General features: G+C 44.7%; 2 protein-coding genes across 7 annotated transcripts in view; one reads left to right on the top strand and one right to left on the bottom strand.

Moving 5' to 3' along the window:
- Positions 1-12,570, top strand: part of SH3GLB2 (SH3 domain containing GRB2 like, endophilin B2) — a 42,306-nt gene extending 29,736 nt beyond the window's left edge. For 2 of the 5 annotated variants that reach the window (XM_056538774.1, XM_056538772.1), the window contains 6 exons: positions 1,388-1,411; positions 7,939-8,028; positions 8,460-8,560; positions 9,810-9,824; positions 10,747-10,972; positions 11,688-12,570. In XM_056538774.1, the coding sequence (XP_056394749.1) occupies positions 1,388-1,411; positions 7,939-8,028; positions 8,460-8,560; positions 9,810-9,824; positions 10,747-10,972; positions 11,688-11,795 (564 nt within the window). In that variant the 3' untranslated portion in view covers positions 11,796-12,570. The remainder of the gene's footprint in view (positions 1-1,387; positions 1,412-7,938; positions 8,029-8,459; positions 8,561-9,809; positions 9,825-10,746; positions 10,973-11,687) is intronic. The other 3 variants (XM_056538773.1, XM_056538775.1, XM_056538776.1) reach the window with 3 other exon arrangements.
- A 923-nt stretch (positions 12,571-13,493) lies between these two features.
- The window catches only part of NUP188 (nucleoporin 188), a 57,518-nt gene continuing 47,560 nt past the window's right edge, over positions 13,494-23,451 (bottom strand). For both annotated transcript variants that reach the window (XM_056538170.1, XM_056538169.1), the window contains exons 37-44: positions 23,038-23,202; positions 21,330-21,467; positions 21,172-21,246; positions 19,511-19,714; positions 19,280-19,411; positions 17,709-17,782; positions 15,707-15,836; positions 13,494-14,685 (exon numbers count right to left, since the gene is read on the bottom strand). In XM_056538170.1, coding sequence (XP_056394145.1) covers positions 14,506-14,685; positions 15,707-15,836; positions 17,709-17,782; positions 19,280-19,411; positions 19,511-19,714; positions 21,172-21,246; positions 21,330-21,467; positions 23,038-23,202 — 1,098 coding nt within the window. In that variant the 3' untranslated portion in view covers positions 13,494-14,505. The remainder of the gene's footprint in view (positions 14,686-15,706; positions 15,837-17,708; positions 17,783-19,279; positions 19,412-19,510; positions 19,715-21,171; positions 21,247-21,329; positions 21,468-23,037; positions 23,203-23,451) is intronic.

The following is a 23,451-nucleotide window of genomic DNA, read 5'->3' as shown; positions in this document are numbered from 1 at the left end:
TCCCCATAGCAAACCTCTTCTGCTCTGTGCAGTTCCCGAGACAAGCAGAGATGTCAGCAGAGAGCACTGTTGCCAGACAGAAAAGAACAACTCAACTTCAGCAGCTGATAATTATTGGAAGTAATTTACAAATCTGTTTAACTTTCTGAAGCCAGTTGAGATATAGATAGATATATATATAAAATTCCTGGAACACCCCTTTAATCCTAGATGGTATTGTTGTATGGTCCTTGCTGTTGTATAGTCCTTGTTTAGTGTTGGTTGAAGGTCTCATGTTCTCAGAGTCCTGCATTTCATTTTGGTGTCCTTAAAGGCGTAATCCAGGGAAAAACTTTTTTTTAATACATCAACTGGCTCCAGAAAGTTAAACAGATTTGTAAATTACTTCTATTAAAAAATCTTAATCCTTTCAGTACTTAAGAGCTTCTGAAGTTAAGGTTGCTCTTTTCTGTCTAAGTGCTCTCTGATGACACGTGTCTCGGGAACCGCCCAGTTTAGAAGCAAATCCCCATAGCAAACCTCTTCTAAACTGGGTGGTTCCCGAGACACGTGTCATCAGAGAGCACTTAGACAGAAAAGAAAAACCTTAACTTCAGAAGCTCATAAGTACTGAAAGGATTAAGATTTTTTAATAGAAGTAATTTACAAATCTTTTTAACTTTCTGGAGCCATTTGATATATAAAAAAAAAGTTTTTTCCTGGATAACCCCCTTAAGTCACCCCTTTCACACATACACTACCACTAACTCCCATCCACTATTATCTAGGTCCTTATGGAGAAGGCAAAGGTGCTTTTGGGGACAGAGGTGGCTATCATAATGTTTCTCGGAATAGGGTTGTCAGCCCATCTCCATGATCTCCTTATTAGAAAACCAAGCTTAGTAGTATATAGGTTAGACTTACCGTATATCTATATTCTTTTAGTTGTACATTGTGGCCCTTTGACACTATTTTTTTTTACCCCAGGTGATGACAGCTAAGGACGTACAAGTACATTTTCCAGAATTCTAGTGGAATAGAACAATCATTTCATATCCTAGGACAGTGTTTCCCAACCAGGGTGCCTCCAGATGCTGCATAACTACAACTCCCAGCATGCCCGGACAGCCAAAGGCTGTCCGGGCATGCTGGGAGTTGTAGTTTTGCAACATCTGGAGGCACCCTGGTTGGGAAACACTGTCTTCGGTATTGCATATTTTAAGTTTAGTGTTTTGAGAAAACCCGAATCCCTTCTTCCGAGTAAGGACCTATGTAAATGATGACACTACATTGATCAATACCCCAACTTAACCCTTCCCTTTCCTTCCCATCTGTGAAACATCACTGGCTGTTGTGTTTTGTTGAGTGCCTATGACGTATCTCAGACTCATCTCTCCTGTGACTGCAGCTTTGGAGTGACGAGGTGGACAAGGTAAGCGCATCCAAGACTATGCACAGGACTAATGTTGTGGCCTATGCTCCACCTTAAGTGGTTTTTAATGATACAATAAGGTCTCTCGTTCTGTGTCTTCAGAAAATCTCATAACTACACAGTCCACGGATCCCAACTCCCCAACTCCAGGTCCTGCAACGGTAGAATTACGGTAGACTGCATTCTGTATTATTGGCATATAGCAGAACAGCCAGTGGTAAATGATGTGAACTTTATTCGGCTCCCAGTAAAAAAACGCAATATGTGGGACAGCCGATATAAAACAGCATCTAGAAAGACAGCGTAGACGCGTTTCGAGTGAAACCCCTTCATCAATACACCATTCTGTATTATTTATCCCCCCGCTTCCCCAAGATCGTTTGATTTGGGATAGATAGGATAAAAATCTACTGTCCCCTGTTATTGGCTGGAGTTAGGCTGGGTTCACACCACGTTTTTGCAATACAGTTCCCGTATCAGGTTTTTTGGATGAAAAACAGATTCCTCAAAACCAGACTAAACTGTATCAAAACGTGTGTCCATTTTTCAAACCATATACGGGTTAAAATTTGAAGTCCGGTTGCATCCGTTTTTAAGAAAGAAAAAAAAACTTATACGTTTTTAACTTTTCACTCCATTACGAATAAAGTTTCACTTGTTTGCACAGTTTCCTTCTTGGAATTTCAATCAAAGTGAAAAAAACCTATGGTGCAAACCGGATGGAACCATACGCACATACGGTACTGTACCGTTCCCATTGACTCCCATGTTAACAAAAAACAAAAAGTATACGGTTTAATACAGTTTTTCTCCTGGACCAAAATCCGTGGTAGGCTACGGTTTTGGGTACGGGGGAAAAAACTGACAAAACCGTACAAGATGCAAAACTGACACAACCGGATGCATTGTTTGGCATACGGTTTTCAATGGAGAGTCAATGCGTACGGTTTTCAATACGGTTCCGTACGGTTTTCAAATTGAAATTGTATATGGGAACTGTATTGCAAAATCGTGGTGTGAACCCAGCCATAAAGGGTTATCCAGGAGTAGAAAAACTGAGCAATATTTAGAAAAAAATATTCTTGAGCCCTGGCGGCAATCTCCTGCAACGTTTACCTGCAGATGTATGTGGTATAATGGCAGCTTTACTTTATATGGGTTTTCTAACGTTATATGGGAGAGGTTTGCTATGGGGATTTGCTGCTACTCTGGACAGTTCCCGAGACAGAGGTGTCAGCAGAGAGCACTGTTGTCAGACAGAAAAGAACAACTCAACTTCAGCAGCTGATAAGTACTGGAAGGATTAAGATTTACAAATCTGTTTAACTTTCTGGAGCCAGTTGATATTATGAAAAAAATTTTTTTTATTTTTAATATGGACAATAGTCCATAAATAAGTATGTTTCCTTGGTTACGTGACTCAGCCTCTTCTATACATCTTATCTTCTCAGGTTGAATAGTAGAAGGATTTGCCCTTTTAAATTATTTTTAATTGAAATCCCCAAGGAACAAATGCTCCCTGGATCATTACATCATCCAGAGCAGCTACAGCACAAACAGGAGCTACATTCTGTATCTTAGATAGCTGATACAAAAGACAGACACATTTTATCTTGGTCATTTACTTTAGGGTATTAATAATCTGGGAGGATATGATGGGGATTTTCTAACTGGATCTGCAGCGTTTCAGTTTTGGTGCAGAATCTTTAATACGGTTTCTGAAAAGGAGAAAAAAGTAAATGGTGGAATTGACGAAGACCGGCATATGACACGCCAGTCTTAAGTAAGTTCCTGCTGCTGTTCGTTTTATCAGATTTATTAAAGGGGTACTCTGCTGCCCCAGCATCATGCCACGTCCCCTCAATGCAAGTCTATGGGAGGGGGCGTGGCAGCTGCCACGCCCCCTCTCATAGACTTGCATTGAGGGGGCGTGACATGACATTATGGAGGCGTGGCCGTGATGTCAAAACCATCGCGCCCGCACTCAGCCCGCTCCTATAGACTTTCATTGAGGGGGCGTGGCATCATGGGGGCGTGGCCGTGAGGTCACAACCCCCCGCCGCCTGGACTCAACATTCTAAATGAACGCTGGGTGCTTCAGAGATCGCGGGGGTCCCATTGGCGGGACCCAGGCGATTAGACATCTTATCCCCTACCCTTTGGATAAGGGATAAGATGTCTGGGGGCGGAGTACCCCTTTAAGCGGTGCTGGCCGTTTAATTAATTTGCCACTATGCAGCACTGGTCGTGCACCGCACAGTGAAATCTACGCCAGATCCAGAAGCAGTCAGGGGTTAAATCAGGTTGTTCTATTGGGGCCTCATTGTAGCAGTCCTGTACCAAATGGTAGCGCTGGCAATTGACTAGTTAATTTCCCCATAAAATCTTCCTTGCCAGGATAGAGCACAAAGCCGGTCATAGACAGGAGGGGAGAGAATTATCAAAACCTGCGCAGAGGAAAAGCGGAGCAATTGCCCAAAGCAACCAATCAGATCGCTTCTTTTATTTTTCAGAGGCCTTTTTAAAAATCAAAGAAGCGATCTGATTGGTTGCTATGGGCAACTGCGCCACTTTTCCTCTGCGCAGGTTTTGATAAATCTGATGTTTGACCGCCATAATTCGTGCACTCGTAAAATGTCTCCTATGCAGATCAGACAGGTTGTGTTTTATCAGGTTATTGTTAAAGGGGTACTCCGATGGAAAACTTTTTTTTTTTTTTTTTTTAAATCAACTGGTGCCAGAAAGTTAAACAGATTTGTAAATTACTTTATTTAAAAATCTTAATCCTTCCAGTACTAATCAGCTGCTATATACTACAGAGAAAGTACTTTTCTTTTTGAATTTCTTTTCTGTCTGACCACAGTGCTCTCTGCTGACACCTCTGTCCATTTTAGGAACTGTCCAGAGCAGGAACAGATCCCCATAGCAAACCTATCCTGCTCTGGACAGTTCCTGACATGGACAGAGGTGTCAGCAGAGAGCACTGTGGTCACACTGAAAATAAATTTAAAAAGAAAAAAACTTTTATACAGCAGCTAATAAGTACTGGAAGGATTAAAATGTTCAAACAGATTTGTAAATTACTTCTATTTAACTTTCTGGCACCAGTTGATTTAAAAAAAAAAACTTTTTTTTCACCGGAGAACCCCTTTAAGACTTACTCCATCACATAGAATGTCAAGGTGTCCATGTTGACATCTTGGTAAGGCAAGGTGAAGACGTAAAATCACCAATTGTCTCCTGTTGCCACCTTTGTTACCCCAAAACCAGGGAGCCAGGGTATTTCAGGAACAGGACCACAATTCTTGGTCCTAATATAGGAGCCCGCTACAAACATGTCTACCCCTGTTAGTATATAGAAGTATATGTGTGTACTATGACGTCTCTTTCACCAGTGCACTGTGTAGTGTGGACTTTCCTGAGATGCCTTGATGATATTTTCTTGTAAGGCCTATATCCTGATATCTGTGATACATAGAATACATAAGATATATATATATATACAACATATAGGGCGGCTGCAGGCGCCACACTTGTTTGTTTGCTGTTTAACCTTCTCTGTTTTCCCATTTTGTTTCTTGCCGCTTCCCTCCCAGCATGATCCTCCCCATCGTCAGTAGGATGCACGTTCTCATCCGTAGGGATGAGCGCTTAGATCTCCGAGGCTTCATGTGACCATGTCCAGCCATACGTTGTGTCTCTATTGTGTTACTAGGACGGATGTGATCTCCTGTAATGTGAACCTGTCATCTACACCTGGCGGAGTAGTGTTTTTTCCAACCAGGGTGCCTTCAGCTGTTGCAAAACAACAACTTCCAGCATGACCGGACAGCCTTTGGCTGTCCGGGCATGCTGGGAGTTGTAGTTTTACAACAGCTGGAGGCACCCTAGTTGGGAAGCACTGCAGTAGAGGCAGCCATATTGTAAAATAGATTGACAATACGGACACTATAGCCCTCTAGGCACCAGCGGTATCACTACTGCTGTCTAAGGAAGGACTATATAGTTTAACTGAATAACTCCTAAATTTACAGGAAAAAGGACCATCTACCACATCGACCATCTGCCTCCTCTTGTCCCCACATAATGATCCACCCTGTTTTTTTGAGGGTATCATGATCTGAAGGAATCGCAGGTAGAAGACTAAGGATCTTGGGTAGTGCCAGGTCAACCTAAATCCATCTGTTTATGGTTGTTTTGTGCCTCACTACAGTACAAAGTGATATAATTAAAGGGGTACTCCGGTGGAAAACTTTTTTATTTTTATTTTTTAAATCAACTGGTGCCAGAAAGTTACAGATTTGTAAATTACTTCTATTAAAAAAAATCTTAATCCTTCTAGTACTTATTAGCTGCTGAATACTACAGAGGAAATTATTTTCTTTTTGGAACACAGAGCTCTCTGCTGACACCTCTGTCCATTTTAAGAACTGTCCACAGTAGGAGAAAAAAAACCATAGCAAACATATGCTGCTCTGGACAGTTCCTAAAATGGACAGAGATGTCAGCAGAGAGCACTGTGCTGGTGATTCAGCAGAAAGCTCTGTGTTCCAAAAAGAAAATAATTTCCTCTGTAGTATTCAGCAGCTTATAGGTAGTGGAAGGAGTAAGATTTTTTTTAATAGAAGTAATTTACAGATCTGTTTAACTTTCTGGCACCAGCTGATTTAAAAAATAAAAATAAAAAAAAGTTTTCCACCGGCTTGTATCAACTAGGGCAGTGGTCTCCAACATGCGGACCTCCAGATGTTGCAAAACTACAACTCCCAGCATGCCCGGACAGCCTACGGCTGTCCGGGCATGCTGGGAGTTGTAGTTTTGCAACATCTGGAGGTCCGCATGTTGGAGACCACTGAACTAGGGAATGCTGGGAGTTGTAGTTTGGCTGCAGCTTAAGGAACACTATACAAGTAGTACTATATACGGCACTGGCTTACTAGACTGTGTCTTCACCACCCTACCAATCCAGGCCCCAAAAAAGGGGGCACCAACAAAGAAGAAAGAGGGGCAAGATGATTCAATGTCATGGTACAAAAGTGAATGCTGATAGTTGACAGAGGAGGCAGTGAGATTTTGAGCTGACCCAAAAGACTCTCTAACCTTTCCAATACACAATGTAAGTCCATTACAACAGTGGTGCTATCTAGTTGTTGCAGAACTACAATTACCAGCATGCCCTGACAGCCTGTGGGAGTTTTAGTATTGTAACAACTGGAGAACCACAGGTTGGAGACCATTGCTCTACAATATGCTCTAGTATCTAACCTCATTGCTACTAATAGGCTTTATCAGGCAGTGGTCCCCCAAACAGCTGATTGGTGGGGATGGCAGTAAGACCCCCTGCTGATTTTAAAATAAACCAAAAAAAAAAAAAAAAACTATATTCGAAGGCCAGATAACCACTTTAAGGTAACATCTTTGCAGCCGCCTTAAAGTAAATGACCACCCTTGGACACCATTTTCAGTATATCAGTCAGAGCTCTATTTTCTGATACAAAGCTCAAAATTTCCTGCGGAGACCAACAGTGAAATAACATTCCATCTGCTTTCAGCCACCACTAGAGGGAGCCTAGGAGCCCACACTGGTGACCATTGAACCTCTTTATAAGATAGAATGCACTAAATTCCCACTGTGGGCAGCAAGAATCAAATTACAGTATTTCCATGCAGGGTATTTGGAGCTGTGTATCAGAAAACACTGTTCCAACCGCTAGATCTATGATGAAATTAATCGGTATTAAAGAGGTTGTGCAGCAAAAACTGAACTCCGATCGCTGGGCCCCTCCGTGAGCTCCTGCACAGAGTGGTGGTCGGCCCGCACCCTCCATGTATCTCTATGGGAGAGCTGCAGATACACAAGCTCCTGCTCTCCAATAGAGATGAATGGAGGGCGGGTACTGACCACCACTTGATGCAGGAGGAGAGAGCCGGAGTGTCGTGCAGGAGATCAAAGCAACCGCACAACCCCTTTAATTTTGTTTTTTAAAACAGATAGGAGGACTGAGGTAATGGAAAATTACGTTAATGGAACTTTCAGCAATAAAACAGGGGTGTAAATAAGCCCATAGTTAGTCATCAGGATTCTGGGCATATCATTATTTTTTATTCTGTATATTCATTCCCTTTTAGCGCAGAGATGCCTTTTTGTTATTATGCAAACAAGGCTGAAGTGCCCAAGGGGCGTTCCCCAGCACGGCAAGAGTCCAGATAAGTCTAACCCATGTCCTCTTTATCTAGTGGCTGTCAGTCAAACTTGGTAGACGGATGCGAGTGGACATGCGCTGGACTTCCCCATTGTGGCAAGAGCCCTGGTAACACCCCTTGGGCACTTGAGCCGCCTCATTTGCATAGTAACAAAAAAGGCCATGGAGATAAAAAATAAAGGTATGCTCAGACTTCGGATGACTAGCCCTATGTAGCTGTGGGCTTCTAATACTTTTGTAGGGGATTCACTGGCAACTGTCTATACTATGCTATGTATCAGGATTGCTTCTTGTTAATATGGAGGTGATGCATTTCTCTTGCAGGCAGAACATGAACTGAGAGTGGCCCAGACAGAGTTTGATCGCCAGGCAGAAGTGACCAGACTGCTCCTGGAGGGGATCAGCAGCACTCACGTGAGTGTACATACAGCCTATACCAGTGGTCTCCAAACCGTGGATCTCCAGCCGGTTCAAAACTTCAACTCCTGGCATGCCTGGACAGCCAATGGCTGGTTGTAGGGGGTTATGTGGTATTAAGCAAAAAATCCATATTCTGCTGGGGCAAGGAAAAAAATAGAAGAAAAAAAATTATACTTACCTAGCCCTGATCCCCACAGCGATGTCCCATATCCACCCGCAGGTGGAAGCAGGAAGAAGATTGAGGCAGTAGGGTAGATAAGTATAAGGTTTGTCTATTTTCACCTGGTTCCAGCAGAATACGAACTTCTGCAAAATACTGGATATCTCAGTCAATTTTTATGACTTATTTACTGAGTAGTCTCAGCCATGACCATAAAACCGCACATCCTGGAAAAATAATAAAGCCTATCCTGTGTCTCCCACAGGTCAATCACCTTCGCTGTTTGCATGAGTTTGCAGAGGCCCAAGCTACATACTATGCTCAATGCTACCAGTACATGGTGGATCTGCAGAAACAACTGGGCAGGTATGTGACTACTGGGGAGCATGACGCCATGTTGGGTTTTGTAATGTGCTATGGTAACTGTGCAGATGTGGCAAGTCGCACAAAGGCTACAGCGGGCTATAACAAGGGGGAGCTTGCGGCATTTGCGTTTAGATTGCTAACCCACAGGGAGCAACACCAGGTGCTGGTTACTGGCGAGGAGGGGTTAACGGCCCATCCAGCAATGCACCGTGCCCCAAGCTCGCAGGTGGGGTATCGGGCACCGCCATGCTCCAGTCGCCCCACGCTAGAGAAAACAACAAAGGAAAGAAAAACTAAACGTTAGGCTGAAACTAGGAAAAAACAAACAAAATAAGACCATGTCTGTAGAATTCCAGACCTGTCTCTGCCTCCTGCTAACACTAAGCTAAAACGGAGTTGCTCAGAGCCAGGAGGCGGGCATATCCTGCTGGGAGGAGCTGACTTTTTCTTTTAGATTTTTGCCTAGTGTCAGCCTCCTAGTGGCAAGCAGCATATACCCATGGTCCTGTGTCCCCCAATGAAGCGTTCAAGAAATAGAAATCAACCCCTTTTTCAATAAAATAAAGTAAAAAAATAAAATAAGTTTAAAACAGTTTTTGTCATTTTTACCTTTAAAGGAGATATCCAGTGGTGAAAAATGTATCCCCTATCCTAAGGATAGGGGATAAGTTTCAGATCGCGGAGGGGTCTGACCGCTGGGGGCTCCCGCAATCTCCTGTACGGGGCCTTGACAGCCCTCGGCAATCTCCGGCTCTGCCATAGCGCTGTATTGAGGGGGGCGTATCGGCTGCCGTATCGTGCGGGGGTCGACACCCGCTATCTGGCCAGCGAGCTGGGGCTCCGTACAGGAGATTGCGGGGGCCCCCAGCGATCCGAAACTTATCCCCTATCCTAAGGATAGGGGATAAGTTTTTCACCACTTGACTACCCCTTTAAAGTGCACTAAAAATGAAACCCCCAAAAGTAGCAAAAAATTAAGTTCTTTTAAAGGTAAAAATTTAAAATGCAAAATTTAAAATTGCCCTTTAAAACAACAATGTAGGTAATAACTATAGAGCTTGAAAAATGGAGGAAAATGCTTTGGGTTTTTTCCCAGTTTTGTTGTTCTTTTCCCAGTTATCGTTAGAATAATGGTCTGAAGTCACTACAAATCCCATCATGCCCTGACAACTACAGGGGCTGATTACTGTGTTGTACTGTAATGCCTTTTAGAAACTGATGCATTTTTCTCTTTCCTTTATGCTGCCAGCTCCAAGGGCGAGGTGTAAGTACATTAAACAAAAGAGCACATAATGGGTACATGTCCCTGGGGGTGGTAAAGGATGTGCAGATGGCATTGTATCTCTAAGCAGAGGCTAGAATTGGATGTTCCACAACAGATAATCCCTCCATGTGCACTGTGCAGCAGAATCCCATTGAAAAAAAAAAATAGGACAGACTTTTCCTGCTATATTCCTCTCGCTAAGTCTCTGCCGTGTGAATACGACCTTGTTCAATTTTTTCAAAATCCACAATCGGAATTTTAGCTGCAGAATTTTCAGAAACGTTACTGTGTGCACTGTGCAGCAGAATCCAATTGAAAACAATTGGGAGGCTGCTACACCAAAATTTCTGAGTAGAATTTTTCCACTTAAAATTCAATTTTGTGAATGGGCTTTAGTTTTTCTTGCAAATTTTCTTTGTGGATTTTCCATTAAATGTGACAAACTTGCTGCAGATTTAAAAGAAAAAAAATTATTTGCACCACAGGTCAATTTCTGCTCAGAAAAATTCTGCAACACACAAATGAGATTTGTACAATCCTATACATGCACGGTATAGAAACCTGGGGCAGTTTCCACAACTAGTCCATGCTCTGGGCCTTAAAGGGGTTCTCCACTGCCCTGCCTTCCGGAGCTCTGCTCGCAGCATCCCGAAGTTTATTACTCCGAACGCTGTGTGCGGGCTTCAGTGTTCGAGGCCACCCCCCTAGTGATGTCACGCCCGGCCCCCTCAACAAAAGTCTATGGGAAGGGGGCGGCCTCGAACACGGAAGCCCGCACACAGCGTTCGGAGTAATAAACTTCCGACACTGCAAGGGGCTCCGGAAGGCAGGGCAGTGGAGAACCCCTTTAAATGTATTCCCTTTCACCGCCACTTATGTATCCTTTCCCAGAATAACCTGCTGTCACTATTGGCTTTAACAGATTTCCTTCAACATTCGTGGGGAATCCAGAAGCCGTGTCCCCACCTCTGAGCACCTCCCCTCCAGCAGCCACTATCTCCTTGCTCCAAGCTGTAAGCCCCAACCCTGTAGATGGAACCCTGAACCCAGCAGAAGTCAAACCCCCTGCCAGCGGCACGAGGAAAGCAAAAGTGCTGTATGACTACGAGGCGGCCGACAGCACCGAGCTTGGGCTCAGGGCCGACGAGGTGAGCGGAGAATGCTAAATGTGTTTCATGTATGTGTGTATATTAGAGATGAGCGAACTTACAGTAAATTCGATTCGTCACGAACTTCTCCGCTCGGCAGTTGATGTCTTATCCTGCATAAATTAGTTCAGCTTTCCGGTGCTCCGGTGGGCTGGAAAAGGTGGATACAGTCCTAGGAGACTCTTTCCTAGGACTGTATCCACCTTTTTCCAGCCCACGGGAGCACCGGAAAGCTGAACTAATTTATGCAGGATAAGACATCAACTGCCGAGCCGAGAAGTTTGTGACGAATCGAATTTACTATAAGTTACTGCATATATTTTTTTTTTAAATACTGAAATATTTTTAATGTATATCAGAAAAACTAAATGCATAAATATATATTAAAATACTAAAAACATATATTTAATTATATATATTTAGCATTAATATATTTCTGATAGATAGCTAGATATATCTCTATCTTATTAAATGTGTGTGAATATATAATATATATATATTCTCTAGAGCAGTGGTCTTCAACCTGCGGACCTCCAGATGTTGCAAAACTACAACTCCCAGCATGCCCGGACAGCCGTTGGCTGTCCGGGCATGCTGGGAGTTGTAGTTTTGCAACATCTGGAGGTCCGCAGGTTGAAGACCACTGCTCTAGAGAACAAATGTATTTTAATATGGATTTTTTTATAGATAGAAATGTTGTACTTTCCTCTTCCAGTTAATCACTGTATACAGTCTCCCTGGCATGGACCCAGACTGGCTTGTCGGGGAAAGGGGGAATCAGAAAGGCAAAGTCCCTGTTACATACCTGGAACTCCTCAGTTAGACCGGAGGCGACCGCTCTGCAGAATCTCTCAACAAAGCCAATTGCCCCTTCCCCATGGGGCCGTTCAATTGCTCGGAGGCTGCTGCTGCTTCAAGTTTCTTTTTAGTCTGTCCTTGCAAATCCTTTGTCTACCAGACCCCTTTACTGTGGTTGATCAGCCTCCAAAGTCTATAAATATCTTCCAGCCCATAACGGGTTAAGCACCTCAATGTGTCACACACCACCATTCCGCTGTCGAGGGAGCAGCCCAAAAACGAATCCATCATGCTTGCACTAAAGTCATACATTTCATACGTTACCCCCTTCCCAGCAAAGTCACTACATGTTGGGCAGTATACACCCCCCCCCCCCCCCCCCAAATGTACCAAATTACAGTCAGGAACAGCATATGTGGAGCTTTACAGGTTCTGGGGTATCAAATAGAGAGAAAATGCCCAATCCTAAACCTTGTAGCATCTAAGATTAGTGATTCCTCACCAGTGTGCCTCCAGCTGTTGCAAAACTTGGAGTTGTGGTTTTGAAACAGCTGGAGGCACACTGGTTGAGAAACACTCATCTATATTACAAGATCACTATGCAGAGTAGGTTTAGGGTGCATTCGGCTGTTCTATGAACCCCATCAGTGTAACACAGGATTACTATTCAAGCCATCTACCTTTCCAGCACTCTGACCAAAAATGGATACATCATAGGGTTAAAGGGGTACTCTGTTGGAAAACTTTTTTTTTTTTTTTTTTTTTATCAACTGGTGCCAGAAAGTTAAACAGATTTGTAAATTACTTCTATAAAAAAAAAATCTTAATCCTTTCAGTAGTTATGAGCTTCTGAAGTTAAGGCTGTTCTTTTCTGTCTAAGTGCTCTCTGATGACACGTGTCTCGGGAACCACCCAGTTTAGAAGCAAATCCTCATAGCAAACCTCTTCTAAACTGGGCGGTTCCCGAGACACGTGTCATCAGGGAGCACTTAGACAGAAAAGAACAACCTTCACTTCAGAAGCTCATAAGTACTGAAAGGATTAAGATTTTTTAATAGAAGTAATTTACAAATCTGTTTAACTTTCTGGAGCCAGTTGAGATATAAAAAATTTTTTTTTTCCTGGATAACCCCTTTAACTTACAAACTTTGTTGGAGTTTTATTGGTCTTTACTGTTTAAGCTCTGTTTCTGTTCCTAACTCATCCTATTACACTGGCTTACTCCACACTACACCGTAAGGTAGTGTTTCCCAACCAGGGTGCCTCCAGCTGTTGCAAAACTACAACTCCTTGCATGCTCGGAGTTGTAGTTTTGCAACAGCTGGAGGCACCCTGGTTGGGAAACAGTCACCAGGGGGGAAAAAAGTATATATATCTCAACTGGCTCCAGAAAGTTAAACAGATTTGTAAATTACTTCTATAAAAAAAAAAAATCTTAATCCTTTCAGTTCTTATGAGCTGCTGAAGTTGAGTTGTTCTTTTCTGTCTAACTGCTCTCTGCTGACACCTGTCTCAGGAACTGTCCAGAGTAGAAGAAAATCCCCATAGCAAACCTTCTACTCTGTGCAGTTCCCGAGACAAGCAGAGAGGAAAGAACAACTCAACTTCAGCAGCTGATAATTATTGGAAGGATAAAGATTTTTTAATAGAAGTAATTTACAAATCTGGAGCCTGTTGATATAAAAAAAAATAAAATAAAAAAAAAAAAACGTTTTTTTTCCCCCCTGGAATACCCCTTTAATGTCTGTTTCACCTGAAGATATAACAACGTTAGGTCCGTTTGTCACATGTGGAGTCACTGTGCATTTCACACCTATAGGGGGCGATGTCCAAATTTTTCAGCATGTAAAATATTTATAAAGCCTCATCCTCCTGCCTGGTCATGTAATCCTCTTCGGATTTTACCTGTCAGCTAAAAATCTGCAGCTTTTCTGTTCCGTGTGAACTTACCCCGAAAACAGTCAGAGAACGGGTCGGACAACACAATGGCAGTATTAGGACGACATTGGAAGCAATGACCTTATCACTAGTATGCAACGTCCTACTACGACTGTGCAGCCATACTGTTTAGATGACACTATTATACTCTGAATGTAAGATTTATAGCCGATTTATACAGGATATATGTTACAATGTGGCTTTTCATATACATATAAAAAGGATACGTTGCGCTCAGGAGACCCCCCCCCACCCCCGATTCTGCACGCTCACTGGAAGCCAATCATTTCTAATGTATATTGGGACAGCTTCCTGTTTTCTAACTACTCCACCTATCATCCGCTCCGTTGATTTGATTCCTGAGTGTTATTTATTGCCTGTCTGTGTTTGATTAGATATTAATAAATTCTCTCATTCCTGCATGGCGGCCGAACAGGACTGATCTGTACGCACGGATCTGGAAATGTCTTTTTACTGTCAGTATAAATACAATGTCAAAAAAAAATACAAGAAAATCATAGTAACAGTACAAAAAAAAAGGAAAAAGCGGCAAACACACACAGGCAGCATGCGTGTCTAAAGGAGTCACTGCACCAAGGAGGGGCGCCCCCCGATGGAGATGTAGCAGCGTCACCGGCCTTGTTCCCAATATTATTCCTGGTTCTCTTCGATGTCTGGTATATACAGTTGTTTCGTGGAGGCCGTGTACCTTTTTTATGAATGTTTATAGTCCAGGATCGCTGATGGTGAAGGTGTGTACACAGTAACCACCAAGTCCCCACCAGACAGAGTATTCTTTATCTCTGTACGTGCCTTATAAAGGCCTGAACCAGCTGGATTATGGGCTCCTGGGCCTCCGGGGCCGCCTTAACGGAAATTCCAGCTTTGGGCTGAGGCGAAGGCAAAACACCGGCAGCCGGAGAAGATGATGTGACCCCCCGCCGGGTGTAGCGATTCAGACTGGAGAGAAGGGTGCTCTGAAGGGCAACACAAGAAGCAGATTATTATGTGACTGTATATACACAATACAGTAAGTGTATACAGTGACTCCCCCCCCCCCCCCCCTGACCTACGATGGCCCCGACTAGAGATGAGCGAACTTACAGTAAATTCGATTCGTCACGAACTTCTCGGCTCAGCAGTTGATGACTTTTCCTGCGTAAATTAGTTCAGCTTTCAGGTGCTCCTAGGACTGTATCCACCTTTTCCAGCCCATCGAAGCGCCTGAAAGCTGAACTCATTTATGCAGGATAATTCATCAACTGCCGAGCCGAGAAGTTCGTGACGAATCGAATTTACTGTAAGTTCGCTCATCTCTACCCCCGACATACAATCATTTCAACATACGATGCTTTTTTTTTTTTAATGTCGGGGCCATCGCATAAACGGCTATCCGGCAGCACAGACTGCTTCAGATGCCGCCGGATAGCTGTCTACGGTGCCCCGTGTGCTCCGCTGCCTAAAACTTACCTGTCCTCGGGGACCCGTAGCGTACTCCTCGTGATCCCCTGCATCATCGGCGCTCTCCATTGTCGTCATCACATAGCCGCGCACGCCGTCCCGTCGTCCAATAGGAGCGGCGTGCGTAGCGACGTGATGGCGGCGACAGTGAGCGACGTTCCCAGGCAGCAGAGACCTTCCCGGAGCGTCGGGGACACCCTGGAGACGAGACGATGGAGGGCAACATCCAGGGCAGCGGTGACACGAGTATAAACTCCAATGCCAGTGGTCTCTAACCTGCGGACCTCCAGATGTTGCAAAACTACAACTCCCAGCATGCCCGGACAGCCGTTGGCTGTCCGGGCATGCTGGGTGTTGTAGTTTTGAAACATCTGGAGGTCCGCAGGTTGTAGACCACTGTCCTATATTTTACATTGCACGGATCCTTCAACATACAATGGTTTCAACATACGATGGTTCATTTGGAACGGATTACCATCGTATGTTGAGGGACCACTGTACTGCGCAGAGAGTCCACTGACGGGGATTCATACATACCAGTTCAGATCCAAGTTCCTGTTTCATGCGCTGCTTGTCCCGGGGGTGCACTGACTGGTCCCGCAGATAGCGCACAGCTTGCGAGATGGACAGGTAAAAACAGTTCTCGATAATAAACAGCAACAGAGGCCTGTGAAGATAGAACAGATACTGAAGCTTAACTGTTAAAGGAGTAGCGGTAGCATTTTTATTTTTTTTTGGAGGGGGGGTTGGATGGGGTTATTATCCCATTGTGCCCGGGCTGCAAAAAAAACAAAAAAACTTAAACTCACCTTCCATTGCTCCCGTTTCGCCTATATAGCTATTTGGTCGCGTGGTCCCGGTCTTCTTCATGCTTCCGTTTGCACGGATTGTCACACTGTGATCAGCATATCGCCGGCCGCAGCAATGTCCTGTCTCAGCCCGTGATAGGCTGAGCACAGTTTCATGTAACAAGCCCGGGCAGCAGGGAGAAGGCGGGGCCCGGGCTCCTTACATGACAATGTGCTCAGTCTATCACCGGTCAAGACGGGACATTGCTGCGGCTGGCGATACGCTGATAGCAGTGAGACAATCCGTGCACATGAAAGCAGGAAGAAGACCGGGACTGGAGGACAAGAGAGCTTTATAGGCGCAACGGAGGAGCATTGGAAGGTGAGTTAAAGTTTTTATTTTATTTTTTACTTTTTGCAGCCCGGGCACAATGGTAAATTTAAGGAGGTAATTTTTTTTTTTTTGTTTTGTTAAAGGGTTATTGCAGTTTTTTTTTTCTTATTTGACTATGCTACAGGGGCTGTAAAGTTAGTGTAGTTCATTATATAGTGTCTGTACCTGTGTTTGATGGTGGTCTTGCCGCAATTCTGATATGATCTTTGCCCCAGATGGTTATTTTCAGCAGCATACAAAATGATTGTTGTCACAGGCCTTTCCCAGGTTGCAGTGTAGTCCGGGACATTACATCACTAGTCAGGTGTTGAAAGGGAGCCTGTCTGTGCTTCAGTGGGTGGTGCAACTGCTGGGTGGGAGATAATTCTCCACAGGACTACAGGGAATTGTAGTTTCAAGCACAGCACACATGGAAGGGAGCCTAGCTGTATTGCAATGGGTGGGGTGGATGGTGTGTGGGAGAAAAGTCACATCCCATCTAGACATAAGGGATTCTGGGGAATGTAGTGGGAGGGAGGGCACAGAAACTAGAAATACCCAGTTAACACAAACAAGTCAACAGTGTGATGGGGGACACAGGACATGGCCATTTACCACCAACACAAGCACAGATCCTTGATAAGCATGTCCATTACTGTATGACAGGTAATTAGTAAAGTCACCTTATTTTGGATAACCCCTTTAAGGAGGTCACTGCTGGGCTCTTCCTATGTCACCGTTTTAAGGCGTGTAGTCATTTTTTGTAGATTTTTTTTGTTAAGGCTACATGAATAACTCTTTCCCCAGGCACAATGATTAGGAGTAGAGATGAGGGAACTTACAGTAAATTCGATTCGCCACGAACTTCTCGGCTCGGCAGTTGATGACTTTTCCTGCATAAATTAGTTCAGCTTTCAGGTGCTCCGGTGGGCTCGAAAAGGTGGATACAGTCCTAGGAGACTCTTTCTTAGGACTGTATCCACCTTTTCCAGCCCACCGGAGCACCTGAAGGCTGAACTAATTTACACAGGAAAAGTCATCAACTGCCGAGCCGAGAAGTTCGTGACGAATCGAATTTACTGTAAGTTCGCTCATCTCTAATTAGGAGCTTTCGGGGGGTTAAATATTTAATAGCATTCAGCACTGAGCACCACTGGGGGAGATTGATCAGAAGTCCACTTTGCCTTTGCACCAGTGTTGATCAATCCTGTCCTGTCTGTCTAGACCAGTGTTTCCCCAACCAGGGTGCCTCCAGCTGTTGCAAAACTACAAAGTCCGGGCATGCTGGGAGTTGTAGTTTTGTAACAGCTGGAGCCACCCTGGCTGGGAAACACAGGTCTGGACAAAGAGCATATACTTTTATTTTCATGATGCTCACCTGATGTTCTTGTTTTCATCTGAAGGACTTGCAGGGGCCGCAGATGGGAACAGAGGATCTTTCTTCTTATCCATCTGAAAATAAAAAGATGATAAAAAAGTCTCAAATAATCTGGAGGCTGATTCGCTAGTAACCAGTGAGAATAAAGTACGAGACTGAATTAACACCATGTCAATTGACTATAGTTGACTATATGTGCACATAGGTTTCTGCCCTCATTGTCGCCTCACTACAAAAACGGGTAAAATCCCAAACACCTTCAATAGTCATTCCTCTAAAACCCCATATATACACAGACGCCGACTCAGCATTCATGGTTTTCATCAATAGGGATTTAGTTGTCTAAGGAGAACTGACCAGGACCTAAAACACATGACACAGAAGAGACCCCCTTCGGCCTAGCAATTGCTTGTCATCAGGTTTTCTATGTTTGCAGGTGAATGCCGAAATTCATGTTAGGCTAGAGATATATATATATATATATATATATATATATATATATATATATATATATATAGTGACCCCCCGACTTATGATGGCCCGACATATGATCATTTCAACATATGATGGCCTCTCAGAGCCCATCGTATGTTGAAGGCAGCATCGACATATGATGCTGCTGTGTGTAGGGGCCATCGTACAAACAGCTATGTGACAGCCCTGACAACTTCAGCAACTGACCAATAGCCAATAGCTTGCAGCATCTTGCTACAGGCATCCAATGAGCTGCTGGCTGCCCTCCCCTTCCTTTCCTATAGAGCTGTAGTCGGCAGGATTGTAATGAGGACATTCTGTCCTCCCTGAAGGTATTTAAAGAACTGTACAGTACTGTATGCGATGTCACACATCACATACAATACATATACACACTATACACCCCATACATCAATGTTTCCCTATCAGTGTGCCTCCAGCTGTTGCAAAACTATAACTCCCAGCATGCCCAGACAGTCAATGGCTGTACATGCATGCTGGGAGTTGTAGTTGTGCAACAGCTGGAGGCACCCTGGTTTGTTAAACACTCCCCATACTCTCCACATACAATGGTCATCCCAGAACCAATTGTCAGTTTCCCATAGAGATATGTATTCAACATACAATGGTTCCGAGGCCCCAGAACCAATAACCATTTTTACATAGACATATGTACTCGACATATGATGGTTTCAACATATGATGGTTCTCCTGGAACCAATTAATATCATATGTTGAGGGACCACTGTATATGAACTTCTGGCATCGGTTGTAGTAATTTTTGCCGGAGCCGGACGCCGCGGCATCCGGCTCCGGCAAAAATTACTACAACTGATGCCAGAAGTGCATCAGTTGTCCTTCATTGTTTGTGATCCCCGGACGAGGGGGCCCAGCAAGATGCGTTTCCCTGTCTGTGCCGGACCGGCGAGTACAATCTGATTGTGAACTGTCCCATTCAAATCAATGGGATCAGTTCTTGCTTTATTTTCCCTCCAGTGAATTTTCTGCAGCGCGGGAGCAAAAAAACACTGACAATGCATATATGTAAAGAAGGCCTTATGGTGCTTTGACAATAGCCAAGGTTTTTGGTCCCTCACCTCTCCCAGCATGTTGAGCATCACGTTTACAGTCGCCAGGAACGTGCCGAACGATGGCGCAACATCTGCATCGAATGCTGGAGTGCTGAAGTTCAGAGCCAAGAGCAGCTGATACTGTGCCAGGTCCAGAGGCTAGAAGAGAACCAAATCCCCCCCCACCACCAGATCATGTTATTTCTACGTGGCCAACCATGATACTCACTTTAGAACTGTACAATTTCCATTACAGACCTGAAGTATCTGGCAGAGATCTGGTGTGAAAGCTCTCAGTGCGGCCAGTGTTTTGCTGAGGATCTTCAGTAGACTGTGTTGGACCGAGCGCAGCGCTCTCAGTTCTAAGGCCTCGCTTTCTGGTTTCGACTGCTTGGATGGGGTTTGGGGGGTGCGCTGACCACGGGAGGCTGAACCAGAGGTCACAGCTTCCCCACTTTTTATCTGAGGATTGAAGAAAGTTCCAGAAGGATGATCAAACAACTTTAAAGCGCAACTGTCATCACTGTTTAGCCTTATAACCTAACCCCAGTACGCTAAAGAGGTTTAGAATTGTGAAGCAGAATTAACCTTTGCCTCCTTCTTAGCAGCTTTGATGATAACAAATGCGTTTTTTTTCCCGGCAGTTACCAGTAGAGATGAGCGAACTTACAGTAAATTCGATTCGTCACGAACTTCTCGGCTCGGCAGTCGATGATTTATCCTGCGTCAAATTAGTTCAGCCTTCAGGTGCTCCGGTGGGCTGGAAAAGGTGGATACATTCCTAGAAAAGAGTCACATAGGAATGTATCCACCTTTTCCAGCCCACCGGAGCACCTGAAAGCTGAACTAATTTATGCAGGAAAAGTCATCAACTACAGAGCCGAGAAGTTCGTGACGAATCGAATTTACTGTAAATTCGCTCATCTCTAGTTACCAGCAGTCGGATAGGTGTGACCAGGGTTTCGCCATGCCTATCTCCTATATAAGCACTGGGACCACTGTGTGACTGACACAGGTCCTCAGCGAATGTGCCCGCTTACTCCTATGTGCCCGCTGTGAGTTCACTAAACAAATCGCTCGCTCTTGACGCCTCCCTGCCCAGAGTTCTCTATATAAGGGTAGGTTCACACCACGATTTCACTGTACAGCTGCCTGATCCGGTCGGGGAGGGGGGGTTGGAGTGAAAACCGGGCGCTCCCGTATCCCAGCCGGACCCGGTCCGTATCCAATTCATTTGAACGAGCTGACCGCAGTCAAACGGTGACTCCGGTCAGCACATTTTTGCCCCGTATCCAGTTTTCTGACCGGACCTAAAACCGTGGTATACTATGGTTTTAGGTCCGGTCACAAAACCGGACACGGGACAAAAATGTGCTGACCGGAGTCACCGTTTTACTGCGGTCGGCTCGTTCAAATGAATTAGATACGGACCGGGTCCGGCTGGGATACGGGAGCGCCCGGTTTTCGCTCCTTCCAACCGGATCCGGCAGCCGTACACTGAAATCGTAGTGTGAACCCACCCTAATACTGGGGGGCAGAGACCGGGCGAGTTCTCTACCTCTTTTATTACACAGACGCTCTTACCAGGGAGGGAGCACTCACTCAGTGAACTCTCCGTGGGCATGTAGGCGCAATGGGTAGTGCATGCACTAAGGACCTGTGTGTCAGTCACACAGTGGTCCCAGTGCTTATGTACAGGAGATACGTGGCGAGGCTGCCCCGAGGCAGCGCAAAACCAAGGACACGTCTATCCCACTGTTGCTGACTGCCGAAAAAAATATGTTTTTTAGGCTCATAAAAGCTGCTATAAAAAGGAGGCAAAGGTAATGCTGCATTACTATTGTAAACCCCTTTAGTCATGACAGCAGCGCTTTAAGATGTGCCACCTTTCTCTACACAATGTTATGCCGGGCATTTACCTGTAAGTAATGTTGCAGCATCTTGCGGCTGTACAGCAGTGAGGTGCAGGATTGGCACAAGTAACACAAACTGACCTGTGTGAAGAGACACGATGGTTAGGTTACTACCTATCCGGCTTTTCTGTCGTCAATTCTATTCATGACGTCCCGGTTCTCACCTGTATGTCTTTCATTAACTGAGGCAGGTGGAAATGCCATTCTTTGGTGAAGTTGGAGAGCTGCAGCAGGAAGCCGACGGTGTGATCTGCCTCTTCCAAACAGGATAAACTCTGCACGGTGCGTACGGCACTCAGGCACTGGGGATACACAGAGGGCGCTCACGACTCCATGATCTATACATATAATACTGACTGGTATAACAATCCCCTATATATCCCATATACTGACATATGTAATCTTTATTGAAACCTACACTAAATAAAATAAAATCTCTGTGCTAAAACCAGTTATTGAAGTACATCGGTACCAGAATGAATCCCTATCGGCCAGCCGGCCGTAACGGCCGGCTGGCTGATAGGGATTCATCCTGGTACAGCTGTACTTTAATAGCGGCTTTCTACAGTGACACCCCCCCCCCCCCCAACCTACGATGGCCCCGACATATGATCATTTCAACATACGATGGCCAGAGGCCCTCGCATATTGAAGGCAGCATCAACATACGATGCTTTTGTATGTCGGGGCCATCGCATAAACGGCTATCCGGCAGCGCAGACTGCTTCAGCTGCCACCGGATAGCCGTTTACGGTGCCCCGTGTGGTCCGCTGAGTCTCACTCACCAGTCCTCAGCGCTCCGGACCGTCCTCTTCGGGATCCCCTGCATCGCCGTCGCCATCACGTCGCAGCACACGCAGTCTCGTCATCCAAAAGGAGCGGCGTGCGTAGCTATGTGATGACGGCGACGTGTGTAGCGACGGTCCCAGGCAGCAGACACGGTCCGGAGCGGTAGGGACGCGGCGACAGCGATGGAGGGCGACATCCAGGGCAGCAGTGACGGTCCGGAGCGGCAGGGACAGGTGAGTATAACTTCCTATACTTTACATTGCACGGATCCCTCAACATGGTTTCAACAAACGATGGTCCATTTGGAACGAATTACAATCGTATGTTGAGGGACCACTGTGTATATGTAGGTTTCAATAAAAGATTACTACATATTTAAGGGGTACTCCGATGAAAAACAAATGCTTTCAGATCAACAGGTGCCAGAAAGTTACACAGATTCAGAAATTACTTCTAGATAAAAATCTTATCCCTTCCAGTACTTATCAGCTGCTGTATGCTCCAGAGGAAGTTGTGTAGTTCTTACTAGTCAGACCACAGTGCTCTCTGCTGACACCTCTGTCCATGTCAGGAACTGTCCAGAGCAGGATAGGTTTGATATTGGGTTTTGCTCTTACTCTGGACAGTTCCTGACACAGACAGAGGTGTCAGCAGAGAGCACTGTGGTCAGACAGAAAAGAAATTCAAAAAGAGCTGATAAGTACTGGAAGGATAAAGATTTTTCTATAGTAGTAATTTACGAATCTGTAACTTTTCGGCACAAGTTGATCTGAAAACATTTGCTTTCCACAGGAGTACCCCTAAAATATGGAGTAATCCTTATTGAAACCTACATATATGGAAAGCCGCTATTAAAGTACAGCTATACCAGAATGAATCCCTATCTGGCCGATAAAGATTCATTCTGGTACTGATGTACTTCAATAGTGGCTTTTAGTACAGAGATTTTATCTATTTATATAGGTTTCAATAAAGATAATTACATATGTAAGTATATGGGATATAGAGGGTATTGTTATGGGGCCATCTCTAGTAGATGACCGATCTATACATATATAATACTGACCGCATAAGGTCACTTACCTGTAATATCCTCTCCTGATGAACACCTATGAAGTCTAAGGCATCTGTGAGGAAATTATATCGTAGAGTTTTTAGCAGCCTTTCCATTAGGGAGACCGTCAGTCGGTAGACGCCCGGCCAAGAGGGGGCATCGACAGCTTTACGGGAGGAGAGGGGAGGCTGTACCTAGAAGGGAGACATTGAGCACTAAGTAAATACATTTTATTATTAAAAACTGAAAGGAATATTCTTATACTGATCCACACTGTACAGTGGTCCCTCAACATACGATGGTAATCCGTTCCAAATGGACCATCGTTTGTTGAAACCATCGCATGTTGAGGGATCCGTGCAATGTAAAGTATAGGACAGTGGTCTACAACCTGCGGATCTCCAGATGTTGCAAAACTACAACACCCAGCATGCCTGGACAGC

Source organism: Hyla sarda, chromosome 9 (assembly GCF_029499605.1).
Source record: "Hyla sarda isolate aHylSar1 chromosome 9, aHylSar1.hap1, whole genome shotgun sequence".
Taxonomy (NCBI): Eukaryota; Metazoa; Chordata; class Amphibia; order Anura; family Hylidae; genus Hyla; species Hyla sarda.
Note: the sequence above shows the minus strand (reverse complement) of the source record. Positions and strands in the feature narration are given on the sequence as shown.